General features: G+C 47.5%; 1 protein-coding gene across 1 annotated transcript in view; it reads left to right on the top strand.

Annotated features, from left to right (window-relative positions):
• The first annotated feature begins 431 nt into the window (after positions 1–431).
• SEPTIN10 (septin 10) overlaps positions 432–15,400 on the top strand; it is a 53,767-nt gene continuing 38,798 nt past the window's right edge. Inside the window, exon 1 of the mRNA XM_019484991.2 lies at positions 432–563. Coding sequence (XP_019340536.2) covers positions 534–563 — 30 coding nt within the window. The 5' untranslated portion in view covers positions 432–533. The remainder of the gene's footprint in view (positions 564–15,400) is intronic.

Here is a 15,400-nt window from a genome sequence, read left to right as displayed (position 1 = left end):
GCCTCGTCCCTGGACCCTCAATCCCAGCTGTGCCCCGCCCCTCCTACCCGGCCCCACCCCTTTCCTTTCCTTCAATGCCTGGTGTGGCCCGCCCCTCCCACTCGCCCCGTCCCTTCTCCCCTCAACCGTGGAGTGGACACGTCCCTTCCCAGTTTCCCTGTCAGTGTAGTAAGTTTTTTCTGACGTTTTACGTGTGAAGTTTCTTTGTTGAGATGTACATTTTTGGTACTTCAATAAAAAAAAATTAAAAATCCCTTCCAGCCGGCCCCGCCCCTGCATCCTCAATCCCTGCTGTGTCCCGCCCCTCCTACCCGGCCCCGCCCCCTTCCCTTCAATCCCGGCCGTGGCTCCGCCTCTCCCACTCGCCCCGCCCCTTCTCCCCTCAATCTGCGCCGTGGCCCCGTGTCTTCTAGACGGCCCCGCCCCTTTCCCCTCACTCCCTGCCGTGGCTCCGCCCCATCCCTAGCGGCCGCCCCGCCCGCGCTGCCGGTTGCATTCCAACAGTCGGTGCCGCCCGCCCCCGCCGCCACCTTATGGCTTCCCATGACGGGGTGCGGCAGCCGGTGAGTTCGCGGCCCTGGCGCTGCCTTCGCCGGGCCGGGCCGGGCCGTGTGCGCGGGGCCGGGCGGGGCGGTCGGGGACGCGATGGGCCCCGCGCCGGGAGCCTCGGGGAGCGCGCGGGGGAGTTGTCATGCGGCGTCGGATCGGGGCGGGGAGCGGAAAGCAGAGCAGCAGGTCGGGCGGTGGGTGGGGATCGGAGTGGCCCTCGGTAGGGGCGGGCACAGTGCCTGTCCGAAAGGTTGGCCTCTGCTGGATTAGAGAGTCCTCGGGGCGGGTGTGGGGGGAGCAGAAAGCAGAGCAGCAGGTAGGGCAGGAGAAAGGGGTCCGAGCAGCACTCCAGGAGGGTGGGGAGCAGTAAGCAGAGCAGCAGAGCAGGTGGGAGGGAGTTGGAGTCGGAGTCGTGCTCTAGGAGGGCCTGGGGGGTGGGAAGTGGAGGAGCAGCAGGTTGGGAAGGGGAAGGGGGTGGGGCTGGCACTCAGGGGGAGCAGAAAACAGAGCAGAGGGTTGGGAAGGGTGCCCAGAGTGCCTCTTGGGGAGGGTATGGGGGGAGCAGAAAGCAGGGTAGCAGGTTGGGCAGGGGAAGGGGCTTGGGGTGGCACTCCCGGTGGGTGTGGATGAACAGAAAGCAGAGCAGCAGATCACACGGGCCAGACAGGCCCTTGGGCAGGCCATGGAGGGAGCAGGAAGCAGAGCAGCAGGCCAGGCAAGGGAAGGAGGTTGGAGCGGCACTCAGGGAGGCTGTGGGGGTGCAGCACGTTGGGAAGGGGACTGGAGTGGTGTTTTGGGAGGAGCACAAAGCAGAGCAGCAGATTGGGTGGCACTTGGGGAGGGCACAGGACAAATGTGTGCCATGCCTGGCAGAAAAGGTCAGCCCCCCCGCTGGACTCCGCCCTTGAGGGTCTTCCCACCCCCGAGATCCTCTGCTTGTTCTTCCTGGACTCTTCACTTATGGCTGCTGACTCATTTGTCCAAGCAGTCATTATGTCGTCCCCTTCAGGGTGAGACAGAGTTATGAAAGCTGGTTAGAGTTAGCAATTGAACCAGAGACGTTTCAGTCGCTTTTCTGAGAACTGTTGCTTGAAGAGGTGTCTCGTTATGGAAAACAACTCTCACGTAGCTCAGGAGACCAGTTGTGCAGCATGGCTTTCAAATTGCATGTAGCAGTACCCTAACGGTGCTAGACAGGGATTGGCATATGTTTGAATTTAAAAAAAAGCACTGAAAATGAGCAAACTTTTCAAGTTAGACCATTTATAGATACTCTGTGAATAGAAAAGAGGTCTCAGGCTGTAATGCTGTGCAAGAAAAAGACCCACGTAACAGCATGGGCCCTGTTGGTTTTAGTAGCTGTCTGTGGATGACTGCCTCTTTGGGACTGGAGGAAAACCTTGCTGTACAAATATACAAACCGTGTCAACTTTCCTCCTCTTGCTTGTCAAAAACTCAGATTCAAGTCAAAAATTGGCCCACATTCACTTTTTCTAATGTTATAATTTGATTAGCTCATTGCATTACAGCAAGTACGCTGCCTCATCCCATCCCCATGCATTGTTTTAATAGCAAAGAAGGGGCAGAAGAGTGGTCCACTGAGCCAGAAATTAGGAATTGTCTTGTCTTATGTGGGAGTTTTTCCCTGTGTAGATGTATGCAGCCCGCTTAGCCATTTTATCTGGCCCGCAGATTGGGGGGGGAGGGTGGTTCACCTTTGTGATGGCCAGGCGGCAAGGAGAAATCCTGGCAGCGGCACTGAGGGAAGGACTGGTGCCTGCAGTTTTGGTAGCGGTGGTGCAGGCTGTGTTTAGAAGCAGCTCCATGCTTGGAGCTATGCTGTGCTAAAGCATCTCCACCCGCTCATAAGTGTTAGACCTCTGGTTTACCTAGTTGCTCTTGCTTTTTTCTGTCAAAGAGGCATTCTGATGAAGGATGTCTGGTTCTGGGTGATTTGTCCCTAGATGCCTTTATGGTTGAGCAGTTGGGACAGACTTTTTTGACTGACGTACGTACCACAAATTAGCCTTGCACCCTTTCTGAGTGCCACTCTTGTCCCTTTCCCCTGCCTAGTCTGTTGTCTGCTTTCAGCTTTCTGCCCTATCTGCTGCTGTGCTGCCTGCCCACCCCCTCATCTACCTTGTACCACATACAAAGGCTGCTTGTGCCACTTGTACATGTGCCCGGGTTCTCCTTGTGTTAGAACAGACTGAGGCTTTACTGGACCCCTGGAGTTTTGCATCATCTTCTCAAACCAGAGTGCCAAGCATAATTTGGGTATCTTCAGGCTTTAATTAATCTTGGGATATCATTTAGAACATTATTGTACAGTTTAACTTGTGATACATGTAGAATTGCAGAGAAGTAATGTAAATGAGGGGGCAAATGCCAGTATTTGGGGCTCTTCTGTAAATAAAGAGAGAGTTGTGAGAGTAAGTTTGAGATAAATGTGCCACAAAATATTTTTACAGATAATCTGTAGTGAGAGGGAATGGAAAAGATTAAGTACCAGCAAAAATGAAATGTGAGTGGGATTTAATAACCCTTAATAAGCCAATGGAGATTTGGAGAGGGGAGAGAATCCTAGGCAGAGCAGCACAAGCCAAAGAGGAACATAAATAACAATGGAGAGTTGTAGAGAGGGGTCAATGTATAAATAGGATACGTGGGTGTAAAATCAGGAGGAGTCAGGAGAAAAATACATGGATAATGTTAAAAAACAGGAAGGCAGTTTCAGAGTGGATTTGTAGGTACTGGGGAGTGGAAACAAAATGTAATTTCCCAGATGAATAAGTATTATTAAAACACTTCTTGCCTTATTTGTTGTAAGGGGCTTTCTGTCAATCATTACACAAAATACACATAAAATCCCTAGTGGAATATGGTGCAGACCTGAAGGTATTGTATACGTTACTTGATGCAAGGTAAGAATAGAATTGTAAGGCTTTGTGATGCAGGTGTGCAGCATACTTTACTTATGCTTGAAGAAAAAGAAACAGGATGATGATTGCAGTAAGATTTGTTGCACTTGTTTAGAATGGAAACTTGTCTTTTGTGCTGTCCAGTGTTAGTGGGAGAGGATGTTTAGAAATTACTGTCCTAGGATTAGTATGGTCTATTATAGTTACCATATTATTTTTAATTTTTGATTTTGGCTTAAGTGTAAGTATAACAGTTTATGTACATTTACTTTCATCCTTTTTTGCAAATACTTTCATAATACAGCAGTTGAATAATCTTAAGAAAGGCATTGATGTTTAATATGGAAGCCACCAAAGCAGAATTTCAGAAAAGTCATTTGCCTGACACTTTTTGGAAAGAGTTGAGTCAGTAATGCTGCTTTTCTAGATTTTGTCAGGCTGCACCTAAGTGCATTATGTCTCATGCTTCTGGAGTGCCACCTTTTTTCAGCCCTGTGGTAAACGGCCCCCCCCAGGTATTAATGATCTTAAGACTCAAGAAACACATGCTGGTACCTCCACAACAGCTACTGAGTTGGTCAGATCCTTCAGAGTCCTTATTTGAATGTGTTTTTATGTGAAGCCTGCTTGAGATGAACACGGGAGTGTGTGTGTGTGTGTGTGTGTGTGTGTGTGTTTAGAATCTTTCAACTAGTAATGGTGATTGGAATGTATTTATGTAATATATGCCAGATGAAGGCACTAAAGAGTGGAGAAGTCTAATCCAACCCTCAGTTTCCTTTAACCCACTCATGGTAGTGAGCCAGTGAGAGGTTCTGCTTCGTATCCCTAGCAGAGTTTACTTTAATTCAGTGCTTTTCAACATTTTTCATTTGAAAAATTTTGAGTGGAGGTACAGACCGTTTTGAATTGTAATTATGAGTATTCGCATACTTTCGATTGATCATAGCCATCTTTTGCGGACCCCTTAGACTAGGGGCTGGCAAAGTCCAGGCTGCACTTTGGATCTGGCTGGCAGTGGACTCCATTTCCCAGCAGCCCCTGCCCGCATGGCTGGGGTCAGTCTCCATGGCGACCCCAGCTGCAGTTGTGCTGTGATAGCAAGGCTGAGGTTGCCATGGAGACCAGCCCCAGCCTGTTGGCAGGGCGTGTGGCAAGGCAGGGCAGGGGGCTGCTCTGGAGTGGCTTGGATCTTGTGGCGGGGGCAGCTTGGTCCAGGGCCAGGGAGGAGCTGCGATCTGCAGCCTGCACACTCTGGGAAGGGGTGTGCAGGCAGTGGTTTGCGGCTCAGCCCTGGCTCAGGACCACGCTGTCCCTGCTGCAGGGAGTCGGGGAGGAGCCATGATCTTTAGCCTGCACGCTCTGGGAAGGGGCGTGCAGTCAGCAGGTTGTGGCTCTGCCATGGCCCTGGACCAAGCTGCCCCTGCCACAAGATCCCAGCAGCTCCAGAACAGCCATCTGCCCTGCCCTGCCCTGCCTCTGTGGGAACCCCAGCCATGGGCAGATGTGGCTGGGGTTGCCGTGGAGACCAGCCCTAGCCATGCAGGCAGGGGCTGTTGGGAAATGGGGTCCAACTGCCAGCTGAGTCTGCCATTTTGCCCACCGTCCCTTAGACATAGCCTGTAGACCCCCAGGGATCCATGGACCACAAGTTGAAAACCACTGCTCTAATTGCAAATTAGGACATACCTATACTTCAGTGTAGACGAGAGATACCCAAGATGACCCGGGTACTAGAGCCAGTCTAGCTGCAGCAGTCTGGAGTTCCAGACAGGCTGATTTATTTTGCTATTGCTAAACTGGATCAGGAATTTAAGCTAGTTCATTTGTAGTGAGCTCTGATATCTTTCCAGTGTAAACATACTTTTAGATAGGGTAAATTTCTGGTACACAAATGTACCCTTCCTTTCACAGCTGGGACTATATGGCAAAGCTGCCACTACTACTTCCCTTGTTATCCTCAAGGACTTCACCATTGGCTTTTGCACCGATTACCAGATCCTGCGGAGCTCCTGTGAGTCCCCGCTAGGTCTTACCTAGCAGATCCCATCCCTTCCAGGGAACTTTCACACATATCCAGATACCCTTCCTATTTCCCTATTTCCTGTCAGCTCCATTTGGGGTGCACCAGTCAAAGGGAAGCTTGACCTAATATATTTAAAAGTCCGCAAGTCTCTGTGACACTCCTTTTTAAAATTTTCTCCTTTTTAATTTTATTATACACTATAACCTCATAATCTGGTGTGCTTGGAACCAAGCACTTGCTGGAAATTTGAAAGTGCCGGATTTTTTAAACCAGCGCAGCGGCTGGTCCCAGAGGGGGGGAAGGGATAGCAATGGCCAGTCCCAGAGCAGCCGCACATGGAGTGGTGGCGCAGAATGGTGGTGGCAGCTGCTGTGTGCAAGCTTCTGTCTCCGTGTCCAGGAGGGTGGGGGAGAGTGGCAGCCGGTCCCAGTGTGGTGGGAGGAAGTGTGGGATTTTTGATAATTCCGGATTTTTGGTATCCGGCTTTATGAGGCTATACTGTATAATATCACCTACCACCTTAATAAAAACCTTATCTGAATGTATCACTCTGCAATTCTATGTTTTTACCAGTGCCAGAATGTAGTTCAAATTCTTTAGCTTTCAAATTGCGCCAATCTTTTGCTAGTTTAATTTCTTTCATTGGAAATTCCATTTCTGCTTTGTCTTGAGAAGAAGCATTGCCAGACCATTCAACAGGAAAAGGAAGTCCATGGATGCTGATCTGGAGGTACACCCTCTCAAGTTATTTATAAGAGGAATTTCAGACTCCCCGGAAAAAGGATCAACTTCCAATATAGGTTTGACTTTTGATAAGTCTCTGGTAACCATTGGTTCTGCCAAACTGAACACAGCACCCAAAGGTTTTCTGGTTTAAAAAAAAAAAAGTTCTTGGCACTGTCAAATAAAAGCCTGGTACAAACTGGCAATGAAGACTCGTATGTGCTGCCTTCTCGCTGAGCCAAAGAAGGTCCTCTGGGAAAGTCTTGGTTCATGGCACTATTCCCTTTCTTCCTGTTCTTCAGTGAACAGGGAACTCAACTTGCAACAGGGTCAAGTGATGCTGACTTAGAAAAGGAAGCATAAAACATATTTGGCAGTCATGCCTTTTAAAATACTTGCAATTAGCAAGCACTAATGTAAACTTCAATACTGGAATTACTATCCACACCAGTATTGAGAATGGCACTGTCAAAAAAACCAAGCTGGGATGGTGCCAGCTAATTCTCTGAGGAGGAGATGACTGTATTCCCAGTACTGCCATCACATTCCAATGCCATGTACAGAGATACTCATGGTATTCGAGATCTTTTGGTACCAAAGTCATTTCAAAGAGCAGCACCAACTTTCAATGTTGATTATTTTGCATTTACATCACTGGAATTGACATATTTTCTCAATCCTTTAGGTGACCTTTCCCATTTTAGATTACTCAATTCAGCTGAAAGACTTTATTTGTAAATAAGATGCTCTCATTTTAGAGCCTTAGTTTATCAATTTCAAGCATGGCAATGGCCTGGTCAGCCATCTAAATCAACCAATATCTTATCCTCCCCTTGGTCACACGGGATGCATGAGAAACTTCTATCCAGAACTCCTTCTTAGCATTCAAGGAAGTATCAAGTGTCAAGCATATTCTGCTACCTTCATTTCTGTAGATAAGAAGGAATATTTGCTGCTGACAGAAGCGGTAATAGAAGCCAGATTTTTAAAGGGATTTTAGCATTTAACAATGCATGTACTGTTGTTTACAGGTGAGCACCTACCATTGAAATGAATGGGAAATAGGTATGTTGGCAAAATAGAAAATCCTACTCTGTCCTTCTTTACATCTTTTTGGTGTCTAAATACCTTTAAAAACCTGGCCCTACAACTTGTTCAGTAACGTTCTCCATCTCCAAGGGGTTCTCGTTCCTCGCTTCACAAGGATGTTATCATTTTCTCTGCCAGCCCCCAGTGACTTCTGAGCATTTTGAGAGCTGCTCGCTCACATTGTTGAGACTTCTGAAGCAGTCTTCAGTGACAAGTTTAAAAAAAAGCCTTACAGACTGTCTGATATATTAATTTCCTCTGTTTCTCCTTAAATACTTCTCCATATCAAGCAAGGGCATCTTAGATCTAGCCAAGACACGTGTTAGATGGCAACTGCAGTGCCATCCAAGGTTAACAGAACAGAAATGCATATACCGGGTACCTCAAAGGATTTGTAGGGTGCTCATCAGGATCTGGGGGAACGTCTGTTCACCAGAGTGCCCCAAGGGATGACAAGGTCGAATGGTCACGAACTCCTCCATGACCGTTTCAGGCTGGACATAAGGAAGAACTTCTTTACTGTCCAAGCCCCCCAAGTTTGGAATAGATTGCTCCCGGAGGTGATTCAAGCACCTACTTTGAATGCCTTAAAGAGACGTTTGGATGTTTATCTTGCTAGAATCATGATCCCTGCTGACTTCCTGCCCCTGGGGCAGGGGGCTGGACTCAATGATCTTCTGGGGTCCCTTCCAGCTCTAGTGTCTGTGAAATCTATGCAAGTCCACAATAAGACCAAATGAGCAAGACCAGACTAGGTCAGAAAGACCAGACTAAGTGCGTGGACACACGAATGCTTGAACTGCTTTTAAAAGGGGAACATTTCAAAATTGCATTAGCTGGTATGTTCTAATTGTTGTGTGAATGAACTAAGAATGATTTAAATGCAGCAAGCCCCCTCCGACTTTAACCTTGGATGAAGGAGTGCTAAAGCCACAGCATGAAGTTTCTATAAATGATTTTTCTTAAACAGCTGACTTGGTTGCAAGTTCAGTTGCAAAATTAGATAGGCCAGTGTTAGTCATTATATGGTTAGTCCAGATGCCTCACTCCCTACTTACTAGATGTGTCCCTGTTTTTCACTTGTCTAGACCAGCACATGGGTGAAGGAGGAGGAATGGTTACTAACATTTTATATCTGTGATTCCTTAATATATTAACATTCATGTGGGTCCACTCTTCGTCCTCACTTGTTGGGAGTCTTTGTTGTCTGAAAATTTTGACCCGAGAGCTACCTTCTTTAGTTCTCCCCAAAATAATTTCTCTTTGTGGTCTTGAGCAGATGGGGACATGTACAGTGCAGTTACAGTCCACAAATGCTGCTGTTTTAAAGGTTCCAATTTTTATTGTAAGGAGGGAATGCACATTGAGCGGGGTATCACCAAGACTAATAACAGATGAAGGAAACATGCTTGCTATTAGTTAAGGAGTAATTGGTCCTGCATTATGGTAATTATTGACTTGTACTACCTTACTGCCTAGGGGTTCCGCTTTGATTAAGGTCTTATTATATTAGGCACTATAAAGATGTTTTTAGAAATTTCCCTCACCCTGAAAAGTTTCCTGTCTGATTAGATAAGGTAGACAAAGGGTGGCAGTAGAAATGGGCATTAAGAGATGAAGTTACCTGCCCCGATGGTAGGTCATCTGTGGAGCTGTGAGGGGGGAAGGAAGACATGCAAAGAAGGTATGTTGACAGTTGCACCTCCCTTTGTCCATGTTGCACGTGAGCATTTGGTGCAGGAGTCTGTCTGGAACCCCTGTTTCCAGCTCTGCTGTCTCTGCCTGTCCCCTCCTTTCTTCAGCTGCTGAATTCAGTAGGGCGTAAGACAGTGAAAGAGTGAACAGTAGCAGCTTTCACTGCCTGGGCTTACTACAGAATGCTCCAGATTTGTCCAGTTTTAGTCTAAAATGTGTAAAATTTAACAGTTAAACTCCTAATACAAATTTTTTATTTTAATTTAAAAACGTCATTATTCTCTTAAGTAAAGGTTTTTCCTTGCTTACCATGTAATAATAAGGCTTCTATTAGTAAGCCAATAAAGAACTGATAAACTAAACTTGCCAGAAACCCGAAGATGGTTCAGTGAAACTTAGTACTCATCTTGTCTTTGAAAATGCACTTTCAAAACACTCAGCACTGGACACTGTTTTGATGGGACCATTAATTCTGGGAAGGATATGACAAACAAAGGAAGTATTTAAAGATTTAGAATTCAGCTAGCATTCAGATTACAAAGCCTTGAGTTATTCATTGGTAAATTTGGAGATGATATAGTCAGCTGGCACAATTTTGCTGCTCCACCCATGAGAGGAATAACGGGTGCCCATTTGAAAAGAACAAGCTAAAGTAACAAATAACTTAATTGCTTCTAACATAATTTACACTTAACTCAAAATTGACAAGTTCTGTTTTAACAATAGCTTTCTGATTTGGTCATAGCTGGCTTTCTATTAGCTGTTATTTGGTAGTGTATTATGAATTTAAGCTTAATATTGTAGATTAATGCAGGGGTGTTAAAGATGAGGTCCATGGAACTGTATCCTCTGGCTCCTGGTGCTGCCAGAGTGACCCAGGGGGCAGCCTGTAGATTGTTGCATGCACCACCTGTTCCAGCTTGTGTCCCAAAGGTGATCCCACATGCAGTACATGGCAATCCAGGGTCAGGCTGCATGTGGTGGCAGCTCTAGCTCTAGCTCTAGCTCCAGCTCCAGCTCTAGCTCTAGCTCTGGGGCTGTATAACGCAGCCCAGTGACAGCTCTGGCTCTGGGGCTGTTATGTTATGTTGATGTTGAAGTAAATGTTATTTACTTAGATTTTAAAAAGGCCTTTGACACAGTGTCCCACCAAATTCTTATAAGTAAACTAAACAGTTGCAATGTAGATCATTACACAGTCCGGTGGGTGGAAAATTGGCTTATGGGATGTACCCAGAGAGTGGTGGTAGATGCATCGGTTTCTACATGGAGAAATGTGGGCAGCAGAGTCCCACATGGCTCTGTCCTGGGACTGGTACTGTTCAATATCTTCATTAGTGACTTGGACGAGGGAGTAGAAACGTAAACAAACTAAATGGCAGGGAACAAATCCAGAGGCCTACAGAAAAAAACGTATGTGGACCGATTGGGAGACCTGAACCTCTTCAGCCTCCATAAGAGGAGTCTGAGAGGTGATCTCATGGCCACCTACAAACTCATTTTGGGGGAGGGGGGCAGCAAGAAATAGGGGATACAGTGTTTACCAGGGCGCCTGTCGGGATAACTAGAAATAATGGCCACAAACTGGAAGAGAGCAAATTCAGATTGGACATCAAGAAAAAATTCTTTATAGTGAGAGTTGCCAAAATATGGAATAAGCTTCCAAGGGAGGTGGTGCTGTCCCCTTCCTTGGAGGTATTTAAGAGGAGATTGAACAAACACCTGGCTGGGGTCATCTGACCCCAGCACCCTTTCCTGTCCAGGGTGGGGGGGTTGAACTCAATGATCTAATACAGGGGTGGGCAATTATTTTGGGCAGAGGGCTGCTTACTGAGTTTTGGCAAGCCATCGAGGGCTGCATGACAGGCAGCCCAGGGCAGATAAATATTAATTTTTAACATTTTTTAGGGGCCCCGCGGGCCGGATAGAATGGCCTGGCGGACCGCATCCGACCCCCAGGCTGCATTTTGCCCACCCCGATCTAATAGGTCCCTTCCAACCCTAAAATCTATGAAATCTATGGGGTTGTACAGAGCATCCCTGGAGTGGCTGGAACAGGACTGAGCTGCACATGGCACCCTGTCTGGGTGCTCCAGGAAACAGTTTGAAATGCAGGGCTGGTCTGTGGGTCTGGTTTGTCTTGCAAACTGATCCTGCACAATTCCTTTGGACCCTGTTGGCTGCTCCTGCACTGAAGCTGCCTCATGCCCCAACCAGTCCCTCTGCAACACGTTAAGCCGGGTTGGAGCAGTGGCAGGCTGGCCCCTGGCCCTCCTGCCAGCTGGGGCTGCTCCAATCCTGTTCAACATGCTGGGGTCCCCGGGAGCAGTAAACTCCGGCGTGATGTGTCCTGGAGTTTATTGCTGCGCATTAATTGCACATGTAGACACTTCCACTTTCTCATACAATTGAGTACTTGGCTGCCAGAGTGCTGAGGGAATTAGCAGAGGTCATTGTGGGACCCCTGGCACAGCTTTACGAGCACTCATGGTGCTCTGGCGAGGTGCTGGAGGACTGGAAAAGAGCCAATGTGGTTCCCATTTTCAAAAAAGGGAGGAAGGAGGACCCAGGAAACTACAGGCCTGTTAGTCTTACCTTGGTACTGGGGAAGCTTTTTGAGAAAATTATCCAGGAGCACATCTGCGAGGGGCCAGCAGGGGAGATCATGCTTAGGGGCAACCAACATGGGTTCATTTGAGGCAGGTCCTGTCAGACCAACCTGGTGGCCTTCTACAACTAGGTTACAAAATCCTTGGATGCAGGTGTCGCGGTGGACATAGTCTTTCTGGACTTTAGGAAGGCCTTTGACACTGTCTCTCACCCCATTTTCATTAAGAAATTAGGTGACTGTGGCGTTGATTCCTACACGGTCAGATGGGTCGCAAATTGCCTGGAGGGCCGCACCCAGAGAGTGGTGGTAGATGGGTCTTTTTCAGCCTGGAGGGATGTGGGCAGTGGGGTCTGCCAGGGCTTGGTCCTCGGGCCTGCGCTGTTCAACATCTTCATCAGCAACTTGGACGAGAGGGTGAAAAGCACCTTGTTCAAATTTGCGGATGACACTAAAATGTGGGGAGAAGTGGGCACACTGGAGGAGAGGGACAGGCTGCAACTAGATCTAGACAGGTTACAGGGGTGGGCGGATGAGAACAGGATGGGATTCAATACTGACAAGTGCAAGGTACTGCACCTGGGGTAGAAGAACCAGCAGCATATCTACAGGCTGGGGAACTCCCTTCTCATGCACACAGAGGCAGAAAAGGATTTTGATGTCATTGATTTCAAAATGAACATGGGCCGCCAATGCGGGGATGCGGTCAGGAAGGCTAACCACACCTTGTCATGCATCCACAGATGCATCATGAGCAGGTCCAAGGAGGGGATCCTCCCCCTCTACGTGACACTGGTCAGGCCACAGTTGGAGTACTGCGTCCAGTTCTGGGTGCTGCACTTCAGGAGGGATGCGGACAGCATCGAGAGGGTCCAGAGGAGGGCCACTCACATGATCGGGGGCAGCAAGGCAGGCCCTATGAGCGGAGGCTGAAGGACCTGAACCTGTTCAGCCTCCACAAGAGAAGGATGAGAGGGGATCTGGTGGCCGTCTACAAACTGGCCGAGGGGGACCAGCAGGCTATGGGAGAGTCCCTGTTTCCCCAAGCACTACTGGGAGTAACGAGGAATAACGGTCATAAGTTGACGGAGAGTAGATTCAGGCTAGACATCAGGAGGTGCTACTTCACAGTCAGGGCGGCTAGGATCTGGAACTAACTTCTAAGGGAAGTAGTACTCGCTCCTACCCTGGGGATCTTCAAAAGGAGGATAGATAATCACCTAGCTGGGGTCGTTTGACCCCAGCATTCTTTCCTGCCATGGCAGGGGGTCGGACTTGATGATCTGCTCAGGTCCCTTCCGACCCTACCTACCTACCTTCCTACCTACCTGCTGCGGTATAGAAATATCCTAGTCTTGATTCAAGTGACAGGAATAAACTACATATCTTGGGAAGTTGCTCAAACTGCTTAAAATTTGTATCTAAATTCTCATCTTAATTTGTGAGGTTTCATCTTCTAGATATTGGTGCTTGGTATGCCTTTGTCTGCTAAATTAAAGGTTACTACTACCAGAAATCTTCTGATGAAGGTTAAGTAGATTAGGCTGCTTTAGTCTCTTGCTGTAAGGCATATTTCCAGAGTTTGAATCATGCTTGTAACTTTTCACTGAATGCTTTCCAAGTCCTTAGGATTCTTTTACACATGTGGACACTAGAACTGGACACAGTATTTCCTATGGATTTACTCATGATATACACCAGAGGGGGCCAACCTTTTTTGGGAGGAGTGCCACAAATTAGCTTTGCTCCCTCCCTGAGTGCCACTCCAAACTCCTTTCCCTGGCCAATCTGCTACTTTGCTTTCTGCTTCCTGCTTTATCTGTCACTGTACTGCCTGTCTCCTCTGTAGTCTGCTGCATGTCATGATGTCTGCCGTGTGTCATGCCACTTGTGGCACATGTGCCACAGGTTAACCCCCAGTGATGTACACAATGGCAATACCAATACCAATCTTCTGTTTGATTTCCATTTTCATACCTCCAAGCATTGCAGTTTTGCTATCTTAGGGGTCTAGCCCACATTACATTTATGGCAAAATTGATGGTGTAAATCCTGTTGTAAGACAGTGGTGCCACATGGACACCAAATTTAAGGTGCCATAAAATGACAAACCAAACATAAAGATGTTCCATGTATAATGAGGGGATATTGAAGGCTCCTGGCAGAGGGGTGCAGGCTTTAAACCCCTTGATGGGGGAAGCCCTTTGGCTCCCCCCTTCAGGAGCCTTTGATCCCCTGTGCCAGGCAGCCTTGGAGGGGCTGCCAGCAGTTGCATGATGGGGATAGGCCCCCAATCTCAAACATCATGTATCTTGCTATGCACATCTGGTTTGGCAGGATGTGCAATTGTTGGGATTTGGGATCAGATCCAGTAAGTGATCATTTTAACATGTGCCAGGGGCCTTAGCACCTCATTATGTAAGACCACATTTAGTTGGTTTTCCATTGTGGTGCTTAATTCTTTGTCTGTTAGCCCCTTGGCAGGCATTAAAACAATGATGTGACTGGGATCAGAGCATTTTTATGCCCCATACCAAACATTGTGCCTCCTGCCAGGCCAGATTTTCTGGGCTGAGGCATAAAATTCCTTTGGTTCAAATCATGCCACTGTAGTGCTGCCCCCAGCCCAATCCTGTAGATGGGCATTAGGCTGCTCTGTCCTAGACCCGAGGGTTGCCTTCAGCAGGTTCCAGACCTGAGACTATCTGGGTGTATCTACACATGCAATTAATGCAAAGCAATAAACTCTGGAGCTTATTGCTACAGAGTTTGTTGCTCCCAGGTGCATTGTTTAAATGTGCACTCAGGACATGTGCACATTGAGTAGGTTCGGAGCAGCCTTGACTGGCAGGGGGCTCATGGGGTCAGCCTGCCAGCCCAAGGCTACTCTGACCTGGCTCATTGTGATGTGGAGGGGCTGACTGAGGCATGAGGGTACTTCAGACTGGGGCTAGCTGGCAGGCAGCCCCAACACTGAAGTACCCTTGTGCCCTACCCAGCCCCATCAGTGTTTACACGTGCAGAGTAAAAAACTGCAGCAGGATAGTACCTGTCCTGCTGTGGAGTTAATTAGTTTACTCCAGCCTAATAAGGGTGGATTACTCTACTCTGCAATAAACATCACATGTAGATGCATCCTCTGAGTGCTTGCACATGAGTAAGGCTGGAGGAGACCTAAAGAGATCATCTAATTTAGTCAGGGATCAAACCTGTGACCTTGGTGTTACTAGCACACACACTAACCAACTGAGCTGGACTGGTCCCATAATCAGCTTATTTATGCGCTAATTGTGGCATAAATATAACATGTAGAGGGGGTCTCAGGGGCCTCAGAAAGTAGAAGAAAGGATAACGTTGCATCTGAAATGCCAGAGTAGAACTTGGAAGACCCAATTTCATTTCTTGGCTCTTCCAGTTCTTCCCTTCAAGTTTATAGATATCAAGTGATCCCTCTGTGCCATAATGCATTTTTTGTACAATGAAGATGCTGATGAAAAGCTTACCCATGAGTACAACTACTTTATTAATGAAATCTATCCATGTGTTGGTTGGATAATCTATCATGTAAGTTGCTCAAACTTTCATATTTTGATCTAGACATAAGTTTATATGTAGGGGTACATCGATAGAGAATTTTTGGGCTGATACCGATGGCCAAATTTTAACGAGCCATTTAGGCCGATACTGATTCGATTTCGATATGCAGCCAAGCAGCATGGAGAGTGGTGTCCAACCTGGTAAGTCTGTTGTGAAGGAATGGGGGGGGTGGCAGATCAAGGCCCTCATGGT

This window comes from Alligator mississippiensis, chromosome 1 (assembly GCF_030867095.1).
Source record: "Alligator mississippiensis isolate rAllMis1 chromosome 1, rAllMis1, whole genome shotgun sequence".
Classification (NCBI taxonomy): Eukaryota; Metazoa; Chordata; order Crocodylia; family Alligatoridae; genus Alligator; species Alligator mississippiensis.
The sequence above is the reverse complement of the archived record's forward strand: the minus strand, read 5'-3'. Positions and strand labels throughout refer to the sequence as shown.